This window comes from Schizophyllum commune, assembly GCF_000143185.2.
Source record: "Schizophyllum commune H4-8 unplaced genomic scaffold SCHCOscaffold_8, whole genome shotgun sequence".
In the NCBI taxonomy this organism is placed as follows: Eukaryota; Fungi; Basidiomycota; class Agaricomycetes; order Agaricales; family Schizophyllaceae; genus Schizophyllum; species Schizophyllum commune.
This window is the reverse complement of record NW_026089545.1, coordinates 434,240-449,393: the sequence shown is the minus strand read 5'-3', so window position 1 is coordinate 449,393 and position 15,154 is coordinate 434,240. Positions and strand designations below refer to the sequence as shown.

Genomic DNA, 15,154 nt, shown 5'->3' with positions numbered 1-15,154 from the left:
TAGTCTATATCCTTGAAAGGCATGAGTAGGCTTTTAAGGCCGAGTCCGACGGCGTACGCACAAGAAGTCAGTTTCAGCCTATTATACCGAAATGCTGTGCTTACCTGCATTGTACGCTCCCGCGCTATCAAGTTCGAAATATGGAGGGCTAGGATTGTAGCCGCTATAGAAACGTTTCGGAAAAGCACGTGCAGGCATACTAGTAAAGACAGAGTGCCGCTTGTAGACCCGGAGCGTCTACAGTCTGATTGATGTATAGGCTGTCAAATCGGTCCAGCTCAACGCAAACAGCATGCAGATTGTGCTCCGAAAGCATCGCCGGCGGAGGAACGTGGCCAAAAGACACTTGAAATAGCCTGTCTAATATCTGGTAGAAATTTTGAGGGATTGGAAGCGTCCCCTCGAAGGCCGATCTAAGAATGCTGCTTGTGCACGGTCGGCAGAGGCCACTTGCACGCTTGTGATGTGACCCCGTCACGCTTGTTGACGCTTGCTTGTTTGAAAAGCCCTCGTGGATTCGATGTTCGATTCCTCCACTCATCACTTGAAAATCATTCCTGCATTGCTGCGTTCTCAACAGCGAGTGAGCACTGAGCATTGTCATTCGGAGGAGCTCGGACGACCTACGATTTGATCAGCGCGGCAGAGTCTGTGCAGGGCTCGTCTGATATGGCTGGTCATCCACTGGCACCCTCATACATCACGATGTGCAATCTCGGCATGACGGATGGGATCTCTCTAACATTCATTGTCGCAGCTTCCAAAGGTAATATGACACGAGGTTCCATTGAGTCACCCTGGTTCTCTCAGGACATCATCAGAGATCTGGCTCTGTGCACTGCCTTGATATCATCGCTCTCCTGGATACTTATAGCTGGATTACTCCTTTGAAGGTTACTTATAGCCGGATTCGGGGATCGCGCGTCCTCAGTTCTTCGCCAGCATGCCCATCGATGGCCGACCCTCGCCTGGCTCCTCATTCGACCCGCAGTCCGCGGACGTGATCATACTCTTGCAAGTGAGCCTCATGCAGACCGCTGTCGATTGCCTGTTCTTTGGTGAGTCTTGAAACGGGGTCCGAAAACCGGTCTAGCGTCGCCTGCCTTGACGCCACGGGAACTGATTAGATTCTTAGGTATGCAAGCCGCCCTCTCATTCGCTGCCTGGAGCGCGCTCGCGTAAGCCTGTCTCTTGAGATCTGCGGCCGAATCCAATCGTCTCTCACCACTGTCAGACGTCGCGACTCGCGCTCTCTTGTCATCAAAGCCGCCGTAGCTGTACTTCTCGGCATATCTACCGTCGCCGTTGTTTTGGCCATGGAGAATACTGTCGGAGGTCTGGATCCGGCCTATACGAAGAACGATCAGTACAACATCGTTTTGTCGGCGGTAGTCCGCGTCAGTGTACGTGCGCTTTTCCTCATCACATCTTCCTCCAACGTCGAGACGCCCCTTTGGCTGACGATTCACTGATCCCAGTACTTGCTGAGCGACGTGATCGTCGTCTGGCGCGCGTGGATTCTTTCAGCAGGAAATCGCTTCTCACAAGCTGCACTTTTGCTGTGTCTCTGTGGGACTACAGGTGCGTCTCTTGCACCGCGGCTTCCACGCCTTCACGCGCGCGAAACTCGGATGTCATTGCTTACCTTGCACAATCAGCCGGTATCATCGTCGACTTCGTCTGGGCGTACGAGAACCCCGCAATGGTTCCGCCGGCGGCGCGCACGCTCATCAAGACCATTCCGCTCCTGGTCACAAATATCGTCGCGACGATGGTAGTCAGCTGGCGAGTATGGTACGCTCATCCCACCTTTGCCTTATCTGCCCATGCCGAGTCAGACGCTGATCCACTCTCTTCAGGCACTACCGCCGCGACATTAAGTTCAACCTCGACCCATTGGGAAGGAAGACGAGGTTGGAGAAGATCCTCGTCTTGCTCGTCGAGTCCGGCTTCATATATTGCTTCCTTTGGGTGAGTTGGCAGACTGAGCTTCGCCGCTGCATCTATGTCCTCGATATGCACGCGTCATTCACCTCGTCGAGTTCCCGTTTCCGACCCATCCTCTCCCTCAGTTTCTACGATACTGCATCGATCTGAGGTTTTGAATCGAACTCCCGCTCAACGTAATCTCAGGCCTTTGCTCTCGCCGTACAGTACATCGGCGGCGACGGCGCTTTCTTCGCGCTCTATAGCATCGTTGGCCGGGCGTATCACAGCATCTCGGTGAGTCCGTGGTGTTCGTCTTCGCTGGGCTCGCTGTGTGCGGCTGACCACATTGCTCATCACAGGGCATCTATCCGACCATCATCATCCTCGCTGTCGCGATGCAGCGGTCGGAAGAGTCGCTATTCACCGCGCGGCAGGAGGCGTCAGAGCCGATACGTTCTTTACGTTTTGAGAGGTCTACGACGGGCACGGGTGCCGGCGCGACTACGACTCTGAGCATGGACAATGACCTGACGCGCAGCGAAGTCCTTGACGGTGGCGCGGAGTTCCAAAGTACGACCTCGACGTCAGTTCGGGATATTCACACGGCGTCCGTTGACTGTCCCGAGGTCGAGAGCGGCGGGTCTACGAGCTGAGGATCAGATGAAGGTGCATTGTAGATCGTATCTATATCGTGTAAATTATTGCTTTCGTATGGTATCTATATATCAATGTACTACCAAAAATCGCCTGAACTGAAGGAAGCCCAGCCTACGTCACGACAAGATGCTGCGGGGGGAACCCGTCCCGAAGACTATCGCTGTCAAATACTTGCGGCGCCTCTGGATGGAACTCCTCTGACAGGTTGGAAGCAAATCTCAGCGAATGCGTGCTGAAGAGCACCGAGTGCATCTCTTCGCGTTGCGTGATGGTCGCGAGGACGACTGCAGTCGGGTATATGCCCTATGACCGAAGTACGAGTGAGCAGGCGGTGTGGTCCATACCTAGGTAGAGACCCACAGAGATGCAGTGGTAGGCCTGTCCGACGATACCATACGTGGAGACTGTAACGTCCCCTCCGTTGAGAACTTGTATAACGAGGCCGGCAATCTGTGTAGGCGAGACGAGACTTCAGAGTCGATCATTGCTAGGAAGAAAAACCTGACGCACCCAAACAAGGCAATAGGCGAAGCCTGATTCCATGAAGAGAACGAGGACCTTCTCCACCTTCGTCCGCTGCGTCAGGGGCCCAAGATATCGCCTAATATTGTGCTGGTACTGCCTACGAGAAATATCCTGCGGTCGAATCGCCGGGCCTCCTACGAGCATGACTAGATATACGCACCAAAATCGGATTCCAACGAGGAATGTGGTGGCGAGATTTGTTACGAGCAGAGGGACGGTCTTCGCTAGGGTCTCTGCTGCCGGGGGAGCAAGACCGCTGTCCCTGCCATACCGTATGACTAGTATACAGTCAATGATGACGCCCACTGCAAGCACGGATGAGTGAACATGATTGCGAGGCAAGGTAGCGAAGGACGCACGTAAGCTTGCGCTCAGATACGATGCAAGGACGCCCTTGGCAAGCCGGTTATTAGGCCATAGTACCCAAGCGCGGTGAACAACAACGATATCGCTAGCAAAGTACTGTCTTTTGGCGATCAGCATACAAATCGTTGGATCTCGTCCATGCGCATAGATGATAAGACGCACGTTCACGCGGTAGAATACCGAGAACACTACGCTCAGACTGATGGTCCGAGCGACCCGCTCTTGGCGCTGGAACGTCGTGGAGGAGCTATCTATTGCGAACTGGGTTTGGCGGAAGACGACAGCGAGCACGGCAGAGAGGGTGGACATCAGAAACAGGAGCATGACTGTCAGCACCGGTGGTCCCAGCTTTCGCCTCCGGCGTCTGTACGAGTTGTCAGCATTGTCAGCAGAGAATCTCGGTGTGAACATGATACACGCACGCGTATACACAGGCAACAGGTATGAACAATGCAGCCTGTACGCCTTGACGAGTCTTGGATGGATGGACACGGTCTTGGACGAATTGCGGACGTACCGTAAAAAGCAAGATCCAGGCCGACCTGCAGCATAAATGCCTTGTACTTGAGTATATCGTCCATGGAACTGGGTGAGAGCCGGGCATGTGCAGGTTTCCCCAGCATGATAGTTCGTAGCGCTGTCGGTGGTCAGAGAAGGTAGCAGTCGGGTTGTCTTCTATGCCGGTATATGAATGAGTTTATGCACAGCCAGGTTACCTAGGCCTCCCGGCGCCTATTTGAGAGATGTCGTCAGTCAGTGAACGCGCGCTCGCCAGCGAGACATAGAGACGATGTCCGAGGGAAGACACACATGATACTCGTTGAATAAAGAAGCCACGATAACATACGGTTGCACGTCGGAAGCGGGCTCGAGACATCTTCGACGAAGTTGGGGAGAGGTTACAGGCCTTGTACGCATTGAGCCCGACTTGGGATTCGTTTGTTTGCTTCCCGGTAGTGCTGTGTCCTTAGCCTCCGGCGCAAGTTGTGAGACCGTAAAGAAGGGCCTCGTTATTGAGTAACAGTAGTGACGGAGGAAGCGGGGACGGGTACTTTGGGCGGTAAGGACTCAGGTGCTCTTGTCCCGCTGTTGCACGCATTTCCGAAGTGACAAGCCGCCGCAGAATTAGGGATCAGTGCATCCGACGGCGGAAGGGAAGGTGTTCCCAAGGTATGTAATGCGACGACAACGCTATGCGATATCAGAACACAGAGGCTAGCGCCGTCGTGATGGTCAGGCAGGAGAGACGAAACTAAACCGGGCCTTCATCCCGCAAGTTCCGACTTCGGCAACGCCCGGCTGTAATGATCACGCACAAAGCACGTGCCTCCCAGTTGAATTTCACGCCGCTCGATAATCAGGTCGATGGCCGAAGGTCACGCTGCTCAGTTCAGTCTTCAGTAGATTCTAAGAGAGGTTTATGCAGTTTTAGCACTTTACGTAACGTGTTGTCTCTTCAAATGCGTCTGTCCCTTCCCTGGGCGCCCTATCATCACTGTTGCGCGTTCCTTCCTTCATTCGCACGCGCTTTAGGAGTCGCGACAAACCAAATCACCATCTTAATGAGAGCTTGAAATCGTACGCCGGAATCTTCTCGTCCGAATCCAGCTGCGGAATGGACACGAGAAGGTTCGTTTCTTCTATATTTTTGGCAATCCAGCCCATCCTACATATTGGTCAGCAAAGTCGTTGATACAGGATCTAATTTGCTCACCCATGCAACCGGCACCTCGTCCAATCTCTGTGTTGCACATTCATCAGGCATATCTTCAAGTCACCCGTTATATCGCCCATCCCCACATTCAGTTCGCATAAGCCAGTTTCCGATAAATGCATGCCGATGAGACCCGCGAGGCGATCTTGTACTCGTTCAAGCTCTTTACAGTAGTCCTCATTGTTGCAGAATATCTCATCCGCGTCTTCGGAGGGTAGATAGGAGGGCATTTCTTGCGCGAAGCGCCGCACGCGTATCTGACGCCATTCGCGATGGCGTCGAGCGGCCGGCGACGTTTCCTCTGCAATACGGTGCGCTAGACGCAAGGCGAAGAGTGCACGGTTAAGTGGCGTGCCCGTATACTTAGCCTCCTCGGCGGTCTCGGCGCTTTGTAGGGTGAGGTAGGCCAGCTGGTCGCTGATCTCGGTCAGGCTGGAGTTCTGCGAGGGAGCATCGAGCACCATAGGAGGGGAAGGCGCTGTCTGCGAGAGCGACAACGGAGACGACGGAGTAGGATCGACGGAATGTGGCGTATGATTCATCAGGGACGTCGAAGCGCTGCCTAGCCCAACGGGATTGACAGAAGACGGCGAGCTCGACTTGGTAGATTGACCAGCATCACGAGCCTCACCCTGGTCTCCAGCCATCAGAGCCTCGCTCGCGCGCACAGCACTAAGCACGTCGAAAAGCGGGTCGTCCCCCGCACGCTTCGCGAGCTCCTCTCTGATCCAGCCGACCTCGAGCACGCTGTGCAGTCCCAGCCGCTCTGCCTCCGCACGCGTCAGCCTACTCGGCCTCGTGCTTATCTCGGCAAAGGCTGGCGCGAGCCACGTAGGTCCCAGCCTGAACTCGCGCGCGATGGCGATCTTGTCGACGGGGTCCAATGCCTTGGACTTGAGCTCCTCGATGGCGAGGTCGCGCAGGCTGGCGGCGCCCCATCTCGTGGCGAGCCGGAGGACGGAGGTCCATTCGGGGACCGAGGCGATGTCGCATTTGCCAAGGTTGCTGTGGGTAGTTCTGGTGCGTGAGGATGACGGACACGGAGAGGGAGGGACAAATGCGTACGTAGGGTAGATGATAGACAAGAAGCGCTCGAAATCGACGTAGGACACGTTGGGGAGCCTGATGACGGGCGAGTCGTCAGAAAGCGCCGAGCCTCGAAGATATTCCTTGGCGAATTTGGGCGCGTGGGTCTCGAAGAAGTAGCGGTGCACGTTGTATAGGGCTCCATCCTCGAGCTAAGCAGAGAGTCAATGCCGTGGATCTCTCATAGGATGCACACATACTTGGATTTCGATGTTCCCATCTTTCAAGTAGAACCGATGGGCTTGGGGTGCGTTGAATATGGGTTCTTCGTTCGCTACCGAAGTGCCCAGTGTGGACAAGTCGTCGTCGCTCGCAAAGGAGTGCACGGACGAGGAGCCAGTCGGGTTGGGCATCGTCGCTGGAAGGAACATGGCCAAGCGCCGTCTTACGTATAGTGCTTCTATATGGAAGGGAGGCGTGGTCAAAACGGTCGCGTGAGCAGCGACTTTTTGATCTCAATTCTGCTGGAATCTTGGCGCTTTCGCGCATGGTCTTATAGTGCAGCGGTTATCACGGTGGATTCTAATTATCTTGTTCGCAGCCAGTTGAACACAGGACGGGTGCATGAAACTCTGGGCAATCGGATAGTGTTTTGACGCGGAGCATAGAATTCGAGGCGCAGCGACCAGATGGGAAGTAGAGCGACATATAAGTGACCGAGCCCGCTGACATTGGTTCAAGGTCCATCCCGCGAGATGGTGCTGAAACTTCAAAGAGGCGACGGCAAAGGCAATATGTCCATCCTGCCTGGTTGGAACGGTAAGGCCATTCATTGATCAAATGCGAGAAGTAGCTAGTGGTCATTGAGAAGAGGGCATTGAAGACGATCAACAGGAAGGGGTGAGGAAAGGTACAAAGGGCAGACGAATAGGAAGGGTAGCGAGGATTGACACTCACTCACTCATTCACTCGCTCATGCAGATACGCGCAGCGTGGACGACAGGGAGGCAGCAAAGTTTCCTACGCAGACGAGAATATATCTCGAGTCAAGTAGCGCCGCAAGAATGAAGAGACGTCGAGATCAGAAAGAGATGCATTGCACATGCAGCAAACTCCACGAAGGGCACTGCATTATCGGGTCGTTCGATGAGTGCGCAAGCTTCGATCTGAGCAATCAACTTTGATGAGGCCTGGACGGCAGCACGTAGGAGGACAGTGGGATCCAGAGCCACTCGAGAGTTCGTCCTTCCGGAAGTGAGTATGCTGGAAAGGGAGCAAGGAGTAGGCATCCTGGTGGTTGCGGACAAAGTTCAAGTTGATGTCCGGCGGCTGTGCAGGGGCGGTCCAGGTGACGTCACATGATACGGCTCCCCGCCCGCCTCATAAGCAGAGCCCGCCGATCGCGTCGTCTCCCATCATCACCCCCGCCGCGCGCACAGGATACGAGAGCTGTTGACGACGCGCAGAACGACGTGCAGAGCATAGACGACGACTAAATCGAGCGCATATAGCCACCTCATCACGACGATCACGATCTCCGCCTTGAACGCGACCACCTACTACCACTAACCATCCCGATTCCCGACCGCATACATCCAGCACCCACCTCCTCCCCTCTACTGGCAGACAAGCATGGACTACTCTAGCGACCCCCGTACGCGCACAGCGTCCAACTCCACCCTCACCGACGCCGCCGTTGCCGACGCCTTCCACTCCTACCTCAAATCCTCCCTCGCCCAGGCCCGTGCCGAGCGACTCATTGACGCTGACATGCTCGCAACGGCGGAAGCGGACCAGCTCATGATTACTGGGCCCGCGCTCTGCCTCTACTTTGCCGCGCTCCGCTGCACGACAAGCCCGCCGAGCGTTCCGCTGCCGCGACCTCGCAAGGCGCAGCGCGATGATGGTGGTCCTCCCCGCGCGCCTGTCGATCTATCATTCGAGAACTGCCCGCCTCAGTTCACGTCCTTCTTGCGCGTTTGGGCCGGCACGGTGCCCGCCATCCAATCCCTCGCACCCGAAGCCCAGCACGATCTCGCCAGGATCATCTGTGGATTGCAACCCATAAGTGCGTACCTTGCCCTTCTTTACTTGCGCGCCACTAACCGCTTCCGTCAAGATCACACTGCCTCAGACACTGTCCGCGGCCTCGCAGAGGACATGCGCGCGGTCGCCATCGAGATCTCGCAGAGGCGCTCCTTCCAAGACCGCTACGCCGAAGACCTCCAGGCGGCCATCGACGCGGCGAACGGCATCAGCGGAAGTAGTGAGAATGGAGGGAAGCCGAGGGTGCAACATACATCGTTTGTGCCGCCGCCCGCGTACGACTCCGCTGTTGGAGGGCCATCCGGCGCGGGACCCTCTAGCGCTGGTCCGAGCGGAACGCAGCAGCTCTCCCCACCGGCTACGCCTACGACCTCGAGCCCTCAGCACCTCTCTCCGCCGACTACCACGCAGCACCTTCCCCCGACCACTTCTCAGCACCTCTCTCCGCCCGTCACGCCCACCGCGTCAACGTCCGCTACCGGGCGCAGGTCCCGCACACCTTCACCTTCAATGTTGATCCCCGAGGCGACGGCCACGCTCATGGCGATCCGAGAGACGCTATATGCGTGCATTTTGGACGTCCTTAGCCCATCAAACGGCCCGGATGGTTCGAATAAGGCATTCCTGGACAAGCTTCGTACGACATTCCGCGAAGACCCCGCGAAGGCGTACTATACGACCGTTGCGCTCGCGATCCTGCACTTTGCAAGGTTCGGCGTTGTAGCGGAGAGCGGGAGGATTACGGGAGTATTGGGTGAGTGTTACCTACTGCATTCTTCCAAACAACTGTTGACCCTCCTCTCCATTAGGCACCGAAATCACCCTCGACACCTGCCCGCGCGCTCTGCGACCCCTCATGACCGCCCTCGTCCACATCGCGCGCACTGCGAAGGCCTTCGAGGAGGAGGATGACGAGCGAATGGCCCTCGCGCTGTCCGAAGGACGAGAAGAGGCAGAAGCCAACGACGGCGAGACGATCAAGCTCGGCGCGACAAGATTGGAGCGCGTCAGAAAGATGCTGGAGGGCGGCGTGGGGTGGGCGTACGAGGAGGAAGAGGGCGCGGCCCGTGACGATGCGCCCCGAGGGCGGGCACGGGCACCGCCGACGCCGCCAAAGGACGCGCCGCCACTACCTCCGCGACACTCGCAAGACGATGCTTCGTCCCCTTATCCGACCGCCTCAGGCACTCCACCGACGCCGCCGAAAGACAAGACGTCGTTCTCTCGCCGCGACGCCTCGGGCCGCGGAATCGGGTCGTCGTTCACGGCGCTCTTCAAGCCCGAAACGGCGAAGGAGGCCGCGAAGGATATGATGCGGAGCAGTTTGGGGAGGAGCGGCACGGCCGGGAGCGGGCGCGCATCCCTCGAAGGGCGCTCTTCCCTCGAGAGTCGTCATTCGACGGAGTCAGCAAACAACCGTTACTCGTCCTACGTGCCGCAATCATCCTACGCCCCGCAACCCATGTCTGGCCGCTCGACCTCGGACTCCCCTCGCAACTCGGCAGACGGACATCAGTCGACGACCGCCGCGTACGCCGCGCTGCGCAATACGCAGGCATTCCCGTCGACGGAACCGCTACACATTGCCAAGAACACGCAAGGCGCGCGCGGCGGCTCCCCCACCGGGCGCACGCTCGCGCTGGCGAATGCGATCAACGAGCTCGCTTTACGCCTCACGAGCCTAGGACCGTTCAGGGAGCGCGCGCGGGCGGTGTTTGGCGTGCTGGCGGGCTTGTAGGGAGGTAAACGAGGGTTGAGTCGAACGTTGACGATCTAAGATATGTATGTTCTTGTATACCTGAATTGTTTCCGCTGCTACGATATACTGTACAGATCCCGAATGTAATGATGAAAATGATTTGAGCACAAATAGCGGCAGTAAGTAATGCCTATATAGTGTACTTGGGGATGTCCTCATCGCGGTTTGGAATTGCTATGTAGATGCGGCCGTGCCCATTTTTGCCTAAAGCACCCCCAACGATCCACCCTTCCCTATCGAATTTTTCTCTTCAAGATGACGATGCGCCAAATACGACGTCTACGTACCTCCGAAGCTCGAATGTAATATGATCATACGCCTTCCACGACATAGAAGACACGGTCAATTTGTCTTCGCGAACGGGCCTGGGGGCCGAGCCCCGCACAGGCAGCTTTGCGGCGAGAAGATAGCTAAGGCGTTCTTGCACCGTGCTCAGTGCCCGATAGGCGTCAGGGCTTGTGACGTTCAAATAGTGGGGCTCTTCAGGAGGGCGTACCGATCCAATCACCTCGCGAGCGATCTCGTCCACGCGTGATTGCCGCCACTCCCCGTGGCGTAGGGCAGACGGTGACTTTTGATCCGTCAGTCTACGTGCCAGATGTGAGGCAAAGAGAGCACGGTTGAGCGGCATATCATCAAAGCTATCCTCCTCTGCGACTTCTGCGATGCGGAGAGCATCGTAGGCGAGCTGGTCGGCAGGGCTCAATGACTCGGACGGTACGGAGTCGAGCGAAGAGGGCGGCGGCGAAGATACTGGAGACGGTACATGAGCGGCAAGAGAGATGTTGGGCGCAGAAACTGAGACTTTGGATGTAGAAGAAGCGGTCGTCGAGGTTACTTGTGGAATATCACCGATGCTCTGCGCCTCTTCACGCCCTCCGGGAGCCAGGATCTCGCTCGCGCGGATGGCGGCATGAACGTCAAAGGTGGGCCCTGACGTGCGCACCTCTTCTCTGATCCTACCAATCTCGACGACCGTGGGTAGTCCCAGGCGCTCCGCCTCCGCACAGTTCAGCCACTGCGGCCTCGCGCAGATGTCGACGAAGGCTGGGACAAGCCAGTCCCGTCCCAGCTCGAACTCGCGAGCGACGGAGACTTTGTCGAAAGGAGATGCCTGAGGCACGATCTCCTCCGCGGCGAGGGTGCGCAGGCTTTCGATAGACCACTTAGTAGCAAGGCGAAGGACAGAGGTCCACTCGTCGACAGTCTTTATGTCGTATTTGCCGAGCTTTCTGTGATGCAATTAAGAAAGGGCAGCGCTTGGTGGTAAGAGAGGACGTACGTGGGGTAGATGATGGTCAAGAATCGCTGGAAGTCGACGCTGGACACGCCGGGGAGCTTGATGGGTGCGAACCCCTCATTGTATAGGTACTCGTATGGGAAATTCGGCGCGTACGTCTCGAAAAAGTAGCGGTGGACGTTGTACAACGTTCCGTCATCCAGCTAAACATCGGCTTGTCAGCGGTGAGAACGAAGAAGTTACGAGCACTCGCCTTGAACTTCATGTTCCCGTCCTTGAGGTAGAAGCGATGAGTCTGAGGAGGCTCGGCCGCATCTGGTTCGACATGCTCAGGCGCATCGAACCCATGATGCTCTGCCGCTACGACACGAGGCTCATCCTCGTGCGTAATCGTATGGGTGGAAAAGACAATCGGCGATCCCGCTACAGATGTAGCTGGCATCGACATACTGTCAGCGCTCGCGAAAGACTGGACGGACGGTGAGCGAATCGGGTTGGCCATGAAGGTTGAGAGGAAAAAGAACATGCGCGGATAGACGCCGACCTAGCTGCGCGCCTCCATGAGGTAATGGCGTGCTTGGGACGGCGCGTGAGCGGGCCTTGGCTCGAGAAGGACCCTTCGTGAAAGTCGGGTGGAAACGGGCGAGGATGCAACGTTTCTTTGATATGCAGAAGCCATTATCAGGATGTGCAGACTCAGATGAGAATACACTGTAGAACAGCAAGACCTTCAAACAATGAGGCCCTACATCATATACTTTGGGATGTCTTCGTCCCAATTAGGGATTGCAACATAAAACTTCCCAAGACTCGACTTGGAATTTATACCTGGAGGAAAGTTCCCAACGACCCATCCTCTCCTAATCGTGCATCTCAGTCAAGACGGATATCATTGATGAGTAGACAGACTGCATACCTGGCCAGGTCGAAGCTCAAGGAGTGGTATGACGATGTCGACACAGTCAATTTATCCCCGCAGCCGGCGTGGGGCCAAGGAATAGAGCCGCACGTAGCCAGCTTCGCACAAAGAAGATAGGCGAGACGACTGTGCAGCATTCCCAGCGGGTCATCATCTATCCTTGATATTTTCATTTCATCCGGCGTCGCAACAGGACCTTGTGCGTCAGCCACCTCGCGAATGATGTTATCAACGCGGGCCTGCCTCCACTCGCGGTGGCGCTGGGCACCCGGGGACGACTCGTGCGCCATGCGACGCGCCAGATGCGAGGCGAAGAGAGCACGATTGAGCGGCGTGCTAGGGAAGCTAGCCTCCTCTGCAAATTCTGCGCTGCGGAGGGCGTCGTAGGCGAGCTGGTCGGCGGGGCTCAGATTCTCGGACGGCAGGGAGTCGGGCGTAGGTTCTTGCGGCGTCTGAGGCGCGGAAGAAGCGGGTGGCGAGGATACGAGAGACGCTACGTCCGAGAGCGCGAGAGCATCTGTCGCGGAAGCAGCGCCTGCGAGTGTGGAAGACGCCGTCGTCGAGGTTGCCTGTGGAACATCATCAATGTGCTGCGCCCCTTCACGCCCTCTGGGAACCAAGATCTCGGTCGCTCGAACGGCGGCGTGGACGTCAAAGGTGGGCCCAGAGATGCGCGCGTCTTCTCTGATCCTACCGATCTCAACGACCGTCGGCAGCCCGAGCCTTTCCGCCTCCACACGATTCAGCCACTGCGGCCTCTCGCAGATGTCAACGAATGCCGGGAGGAGCCAGTCCTGACCGAGCTCGAACTCGCGAGCGATAACAACTTTGTCGAAGGGGGTGGCCTTGGGCTTGATCTCCTCGATAGCGAGGTCGCGTAGGCCGACTACTGCCCATCGTGTGGCTAGGCGGAGAATGGAGGTCCACTCATCGACGGTGGTGATATCGAACTTCCCGAGCGTGCTGTGATGAAGGTCAATCAAAGCAGGGAGACGGGGCGAGCGAAGCAAACGAACGTGGGGTAGATCATCGACAGAAAGCGCTCGAAGTCGACATTGCACACGCCGGAGAGCTTGATAGGCCCGAGAGCTTCGCCATCGAGGTACTCTTCCGCGAACTTGAGCGCGTGCGTCTCGAAGAAGTATCGGTGAACGTTGTAAATACTTCCATCGTCAAGCTGAGAACATATTTGGGACAAGAGGTGACGGATATTATAAGAGCGGCTTACCTCGAACTTGGTGTTTCCGTCTTTCAGGCAGAACCGGTGGTTTTGAGGAAACTCATGATCCGCGCTATCAGGCATCGCCGTGATGACACGAGGCATGTCCTCATGGTGCAAGATCGTCGAGGAAGCTACCGGAGACGCAGGTACTGATGTCGCAGGAACTGACATGCTGTCTGCGCTGGCAAAAGACTGAACCGAGGGGGAGCGATCAGAGTCAGCCATAGATGTCGACATGGGCGTTGGAGGGAAAGGCAACATGTGCAGACAGGCGCCGTACAAGTAGCGCGCTGCCATGCGGCAAAGACGTGTTGGGGGATATTGCCGCTCAAGAAGCGCATTCGCAGAAGGAGCCGAGACGGCTACAAGCGCTTCGTCATCGGCAAATTCCGTTTGCAGGAATTGCGAGGTCGGGTAGTTTTCCATTGCGATGCGCAGTCAGCGTAGTGTGCAGCGAAGGCATAATTTGATCGTCGAGCGCCAGAGATGAGGGTAATGAAAAGATAATGAAGGTGGGAGACAGGAGGCGTGAGAATTCCCTAATTTGCTTGCACGTGGATTTGGCTTTGGCATCACATGACCTTTGTTTGGTCCATCAACAGAAAGTTCAACACGGGAAGCGACTTTTGACTCTTGGGGCGGGTAATGTCTCTCAAGTCTTGAGAACCAAGACAGTTTATAAAGGTGTCTCGAAAATCAAAGGAATGGTGACGCGTAATCGTATGCCGAGACCCATCTGCACACCAATCCCGGCCTGGAGATGATATGGCAACTCGCAGACACCCTGCATCATTCTCATCTTGGCTGCATGAGATACCTTCCCTGAAAGGCTAGTGATTGACTACTGATAGGGGCAACTCAGGTCTTCCTCACCCGGCCAACAACCTTTTCATAGCATTTACGCAGTCTGATAGTACTAAGGTGTGCCCTCAACTCGTACTATACACACGTTCTCAATTTTCTGTCTCCTTTCGCGGGATCCTTGCATATTTTGGCCTAGCGGTGCGAGTAGGCGTTTGGCAGTGGCCTTGCACAAGGTGCTGAGGGTATCAAACTCCGCACAGCGCATTCAACCTTCAGATCCCCGCACGTGCCCCAGCCCGCCGCACATCTCGCATTCTTCAGCCACATACGGCGCCAATGACGATGTCGAGCCGCAGCTTTTGACGTGTGGGTGACAAGGCGATATGCAATCCTGAGAGCAACGAGATGTTGGTAGATTGGGGTGTTGTACGAGTCTTTCGCGTCGAGGAGCATGCGCTCTTTCAGCCTGCCCTGCCGTTAGCATGGTCAGGTATGCCACATTATCGTTGACATCGTATAGCGATGGATTGTGTAAGTAGAAGTCATGGCCTTTGGCAAGCTTCCCTAGGCGGCTGTGCTCATTGTCCATGACGGGCGCTAGCGAATTCGCAGGCGGGGGCGGGTTATCAAGAAAAGGGTCGGTGGTGGGGCCAGCAGACGCCGAGCGAGATGTGCTGTGCGAAATCAAGACGTGGCTTGCGCGGAGCGCAGCTTTTACATCGTACCCTTCGCCAGAGCGAGAGTGCATATCCTCCTTGTTGATGCGCCTAATCTCGACGACGGTGCGTAGGCAGAGCCACTCAACGTCCTCATATCTCAGCGTCTCGAATTTTCTGCACAGAGCAACGATAGCGGGCATGAGCTCGCGCGCGATGACGACTCTCAGGCTGTCAACAGGCGAGGAGCGATGATCACAATGACTCACTTCATTGCGCTTTTGACCCTCA

The 15,154-nt window shown here is 56.3% G+C and overlaps 8 protein-coding genes across 8 annotated transcripts; 2 read left to right on the top strand and 6 right to left on the bottom strand.

Moving 5' to 3' along the window:
• Positions 1-676: 676 nt before the first annotated feature.
• SCHCODRAFT_02630700 (uncharacterized protein) lies at positions 677-2,680 on the top strand. Its single transcript, XM_050345623.1, has 8 exons — positions 677-1,058; positions 1,136-1,178; positions 1,235-1,403; positions 1,479-1,581; positions 1,659-1,794; positions 1,860-1,971; positions 2,134-2,223; positions 2,289-2,680. The coding sequence occupies exons 1-8, from the start codon at positions 944-946 to the stop codon at positions 2,580-2,582; spliced, it is 1,062 nt and encodes a 353-aa protein (XP_050199109.1). The 5' UTR covers positions 677-943; the 3' UTR covers positions 2,583-2,680.
• On the bottom strand, positions 2,288-4,100 carry SCHCODRAFT_01355554 (uncharacterized protein; the record flags this gene model as incomplete). Its single annotated transcript, XM_003030678.3, has 8 exons — positions 2,288-2,889; positions 2,947-3,036; positions 3,097-3,208; positions 3,272-3,416; positions 3,471-3,573; positions 3,640-3,841; positions 3,900-3,942; positions 3,995-4,100. 8 exons carry the CDS (start codon positions 4,098-4,100, stop codon positions 2,698-2,700), a joined length of 993 nt encoding a protein of 330 aa, XP_003030724.1. The 3' UTR covers positions 2,288-2,697.
• A 42-nt stretch (positions 4,101-4,142) lies between these two features.
• Positions 4,143-4,415, bottom strand: SCHCODRAFT_01315112 (uncharacterized protein). The gene has a single exon (XM_050341433.1). It carries the CDS (start codon positions 4,352-4,354, stop codon positions 4,190-4,192), a length of 165 nt encoding a protein of 54 aa, XP_050199108.1. The 5' UTR covers positions 4,355-4,415; the 3' UTR covers positions 4,143-4,189.
• Positions 4,416-5,028: 613 nt separating this feature from the next.
• On the bottom strand, positions 5,029-5,733 carry SCHCODRAFT_02507411 (uncharacterized protein; the record flags this gene model as incomplete). Its single annotated transcript, XM_003030679.2, has 2 exons — positions 5,029-5,143; positions 5,192-5,733. 2 exons carry the CDS (start codon positions 5,731-5,733, stop codon positions 5,029-5,031), a joined length of 657 nt encoding a protein of 218 aa, XP_003030725.1.
• A 177-nt stretch (positions 5,734-5,910) lies between these two features.
• SCHCODRAFT_02466928 (uncharacterized protein) lies at positions 5,911-6,576 on the bottom strand (the record flags this gene model as incomplete). Its single annotated transcript, XM_050342661.1, has 3 exons — positions 5,911-6,196; positions 6,257-6,429; positions 6,478-6,576. Coding segments are annotated over 3 exons (558 nt in total), but the record flags the coding sequence as incomplete, so codon positions are not given.
• A 1,273-nt stretch (positions 6,577-7,849) lies between these two features.
• Positions 7,850-10,001, top strand: SCHCODRAFT_02669242 (uncharacterized protein; the record flags this gene model as incomplete). The annotated part of the gene is made up of 3 exons (XM_003030244.2): positions 7,850-8,285; positions 8,337-9,017; positions 9,073-10,001. 3 exons carry the CDS (start codon positions 7,850-7,852, stop codon positions 9,999-10,001), a joined length of 2,046 nt encoding a protein of 681 aa, XP_003030290.1.
• Positions 10,002-10,152: 151 nt separating this feature from the next.
• SCHCODRAFT_02669241 (uncharacterized protein) lies at positions 10,153-13,829 on the bottom strand (the record flags this gene model as incomplete). Its single annotated transcript, XM_003030680.2, has 8 exons — positions 10,153-10,255; positions 10,310-11,254; positions 11,305-11,465; positions 11,742-11,973; positions 12,012-12,122; positions 12,179-13,144; positions 13,198-13,358; positions 13,410-13,829. 8 exons carry the CDS (start codon positions 13,827-13,829, stop codon positions 10,153-10,155), a joined length of 3,099 nt encoding a protein of 1,032 aa, XP_003030726.1.
• Positions 13,830-14,472: 643 nt separating this feature from the next.
• On the bottom strand, positions 14,473-15,066 carry SCHCODRAFT_01099103 (uncharacterized protein; the record flags this gene model as incomplete). Its single annotated transcript, XM_003030681.2, has 1 exon — positions 14,473-15,066. One exon carries the CDS (start codon positions 15,064-15,066, stop codon positions 14,473-14,475), a length of 594 nt encoding a protein of 197 aa, XP_003030727.1.
• Between the last annotated feature and the right edge of the window lie 88 nt (positions 15,067-15,154).

Excerpts from the sequence above, each read along its gene's own strand:
- SCHCODRAFT_02630700 (XM_050345623.1), top strand. The coding sequence starts at position 944 with ATGCCCATCGATGGCCGACCCTCGCCTGGCTCCTCATTCGACCCGCAG. Across the intron at positions 1,404-1,478 it reads CGGCGGTAGTCCGCGTCAGT|TACTTGCTGAGCGACGTGAT; the intron begins GTACGTGCGCTT and ends CACTGATCCCAG. Across the intron at positions 1,972-2,133 it reads TCATATATTGCTTCCTTTGG|GCCTTTGCTCTCGCCGTACA; the intron begins GTGAGTTGGCAG and ends ACGTAATCTCAG.
- SCHCODRAFT_01315112 (XM_050341433.1), bottom strand. The coding sequence starts at position 4,354 with ATGTCTCGAGCCCGCTTCCGACGTGCAACCGTATGTTATCGTGGCTTC.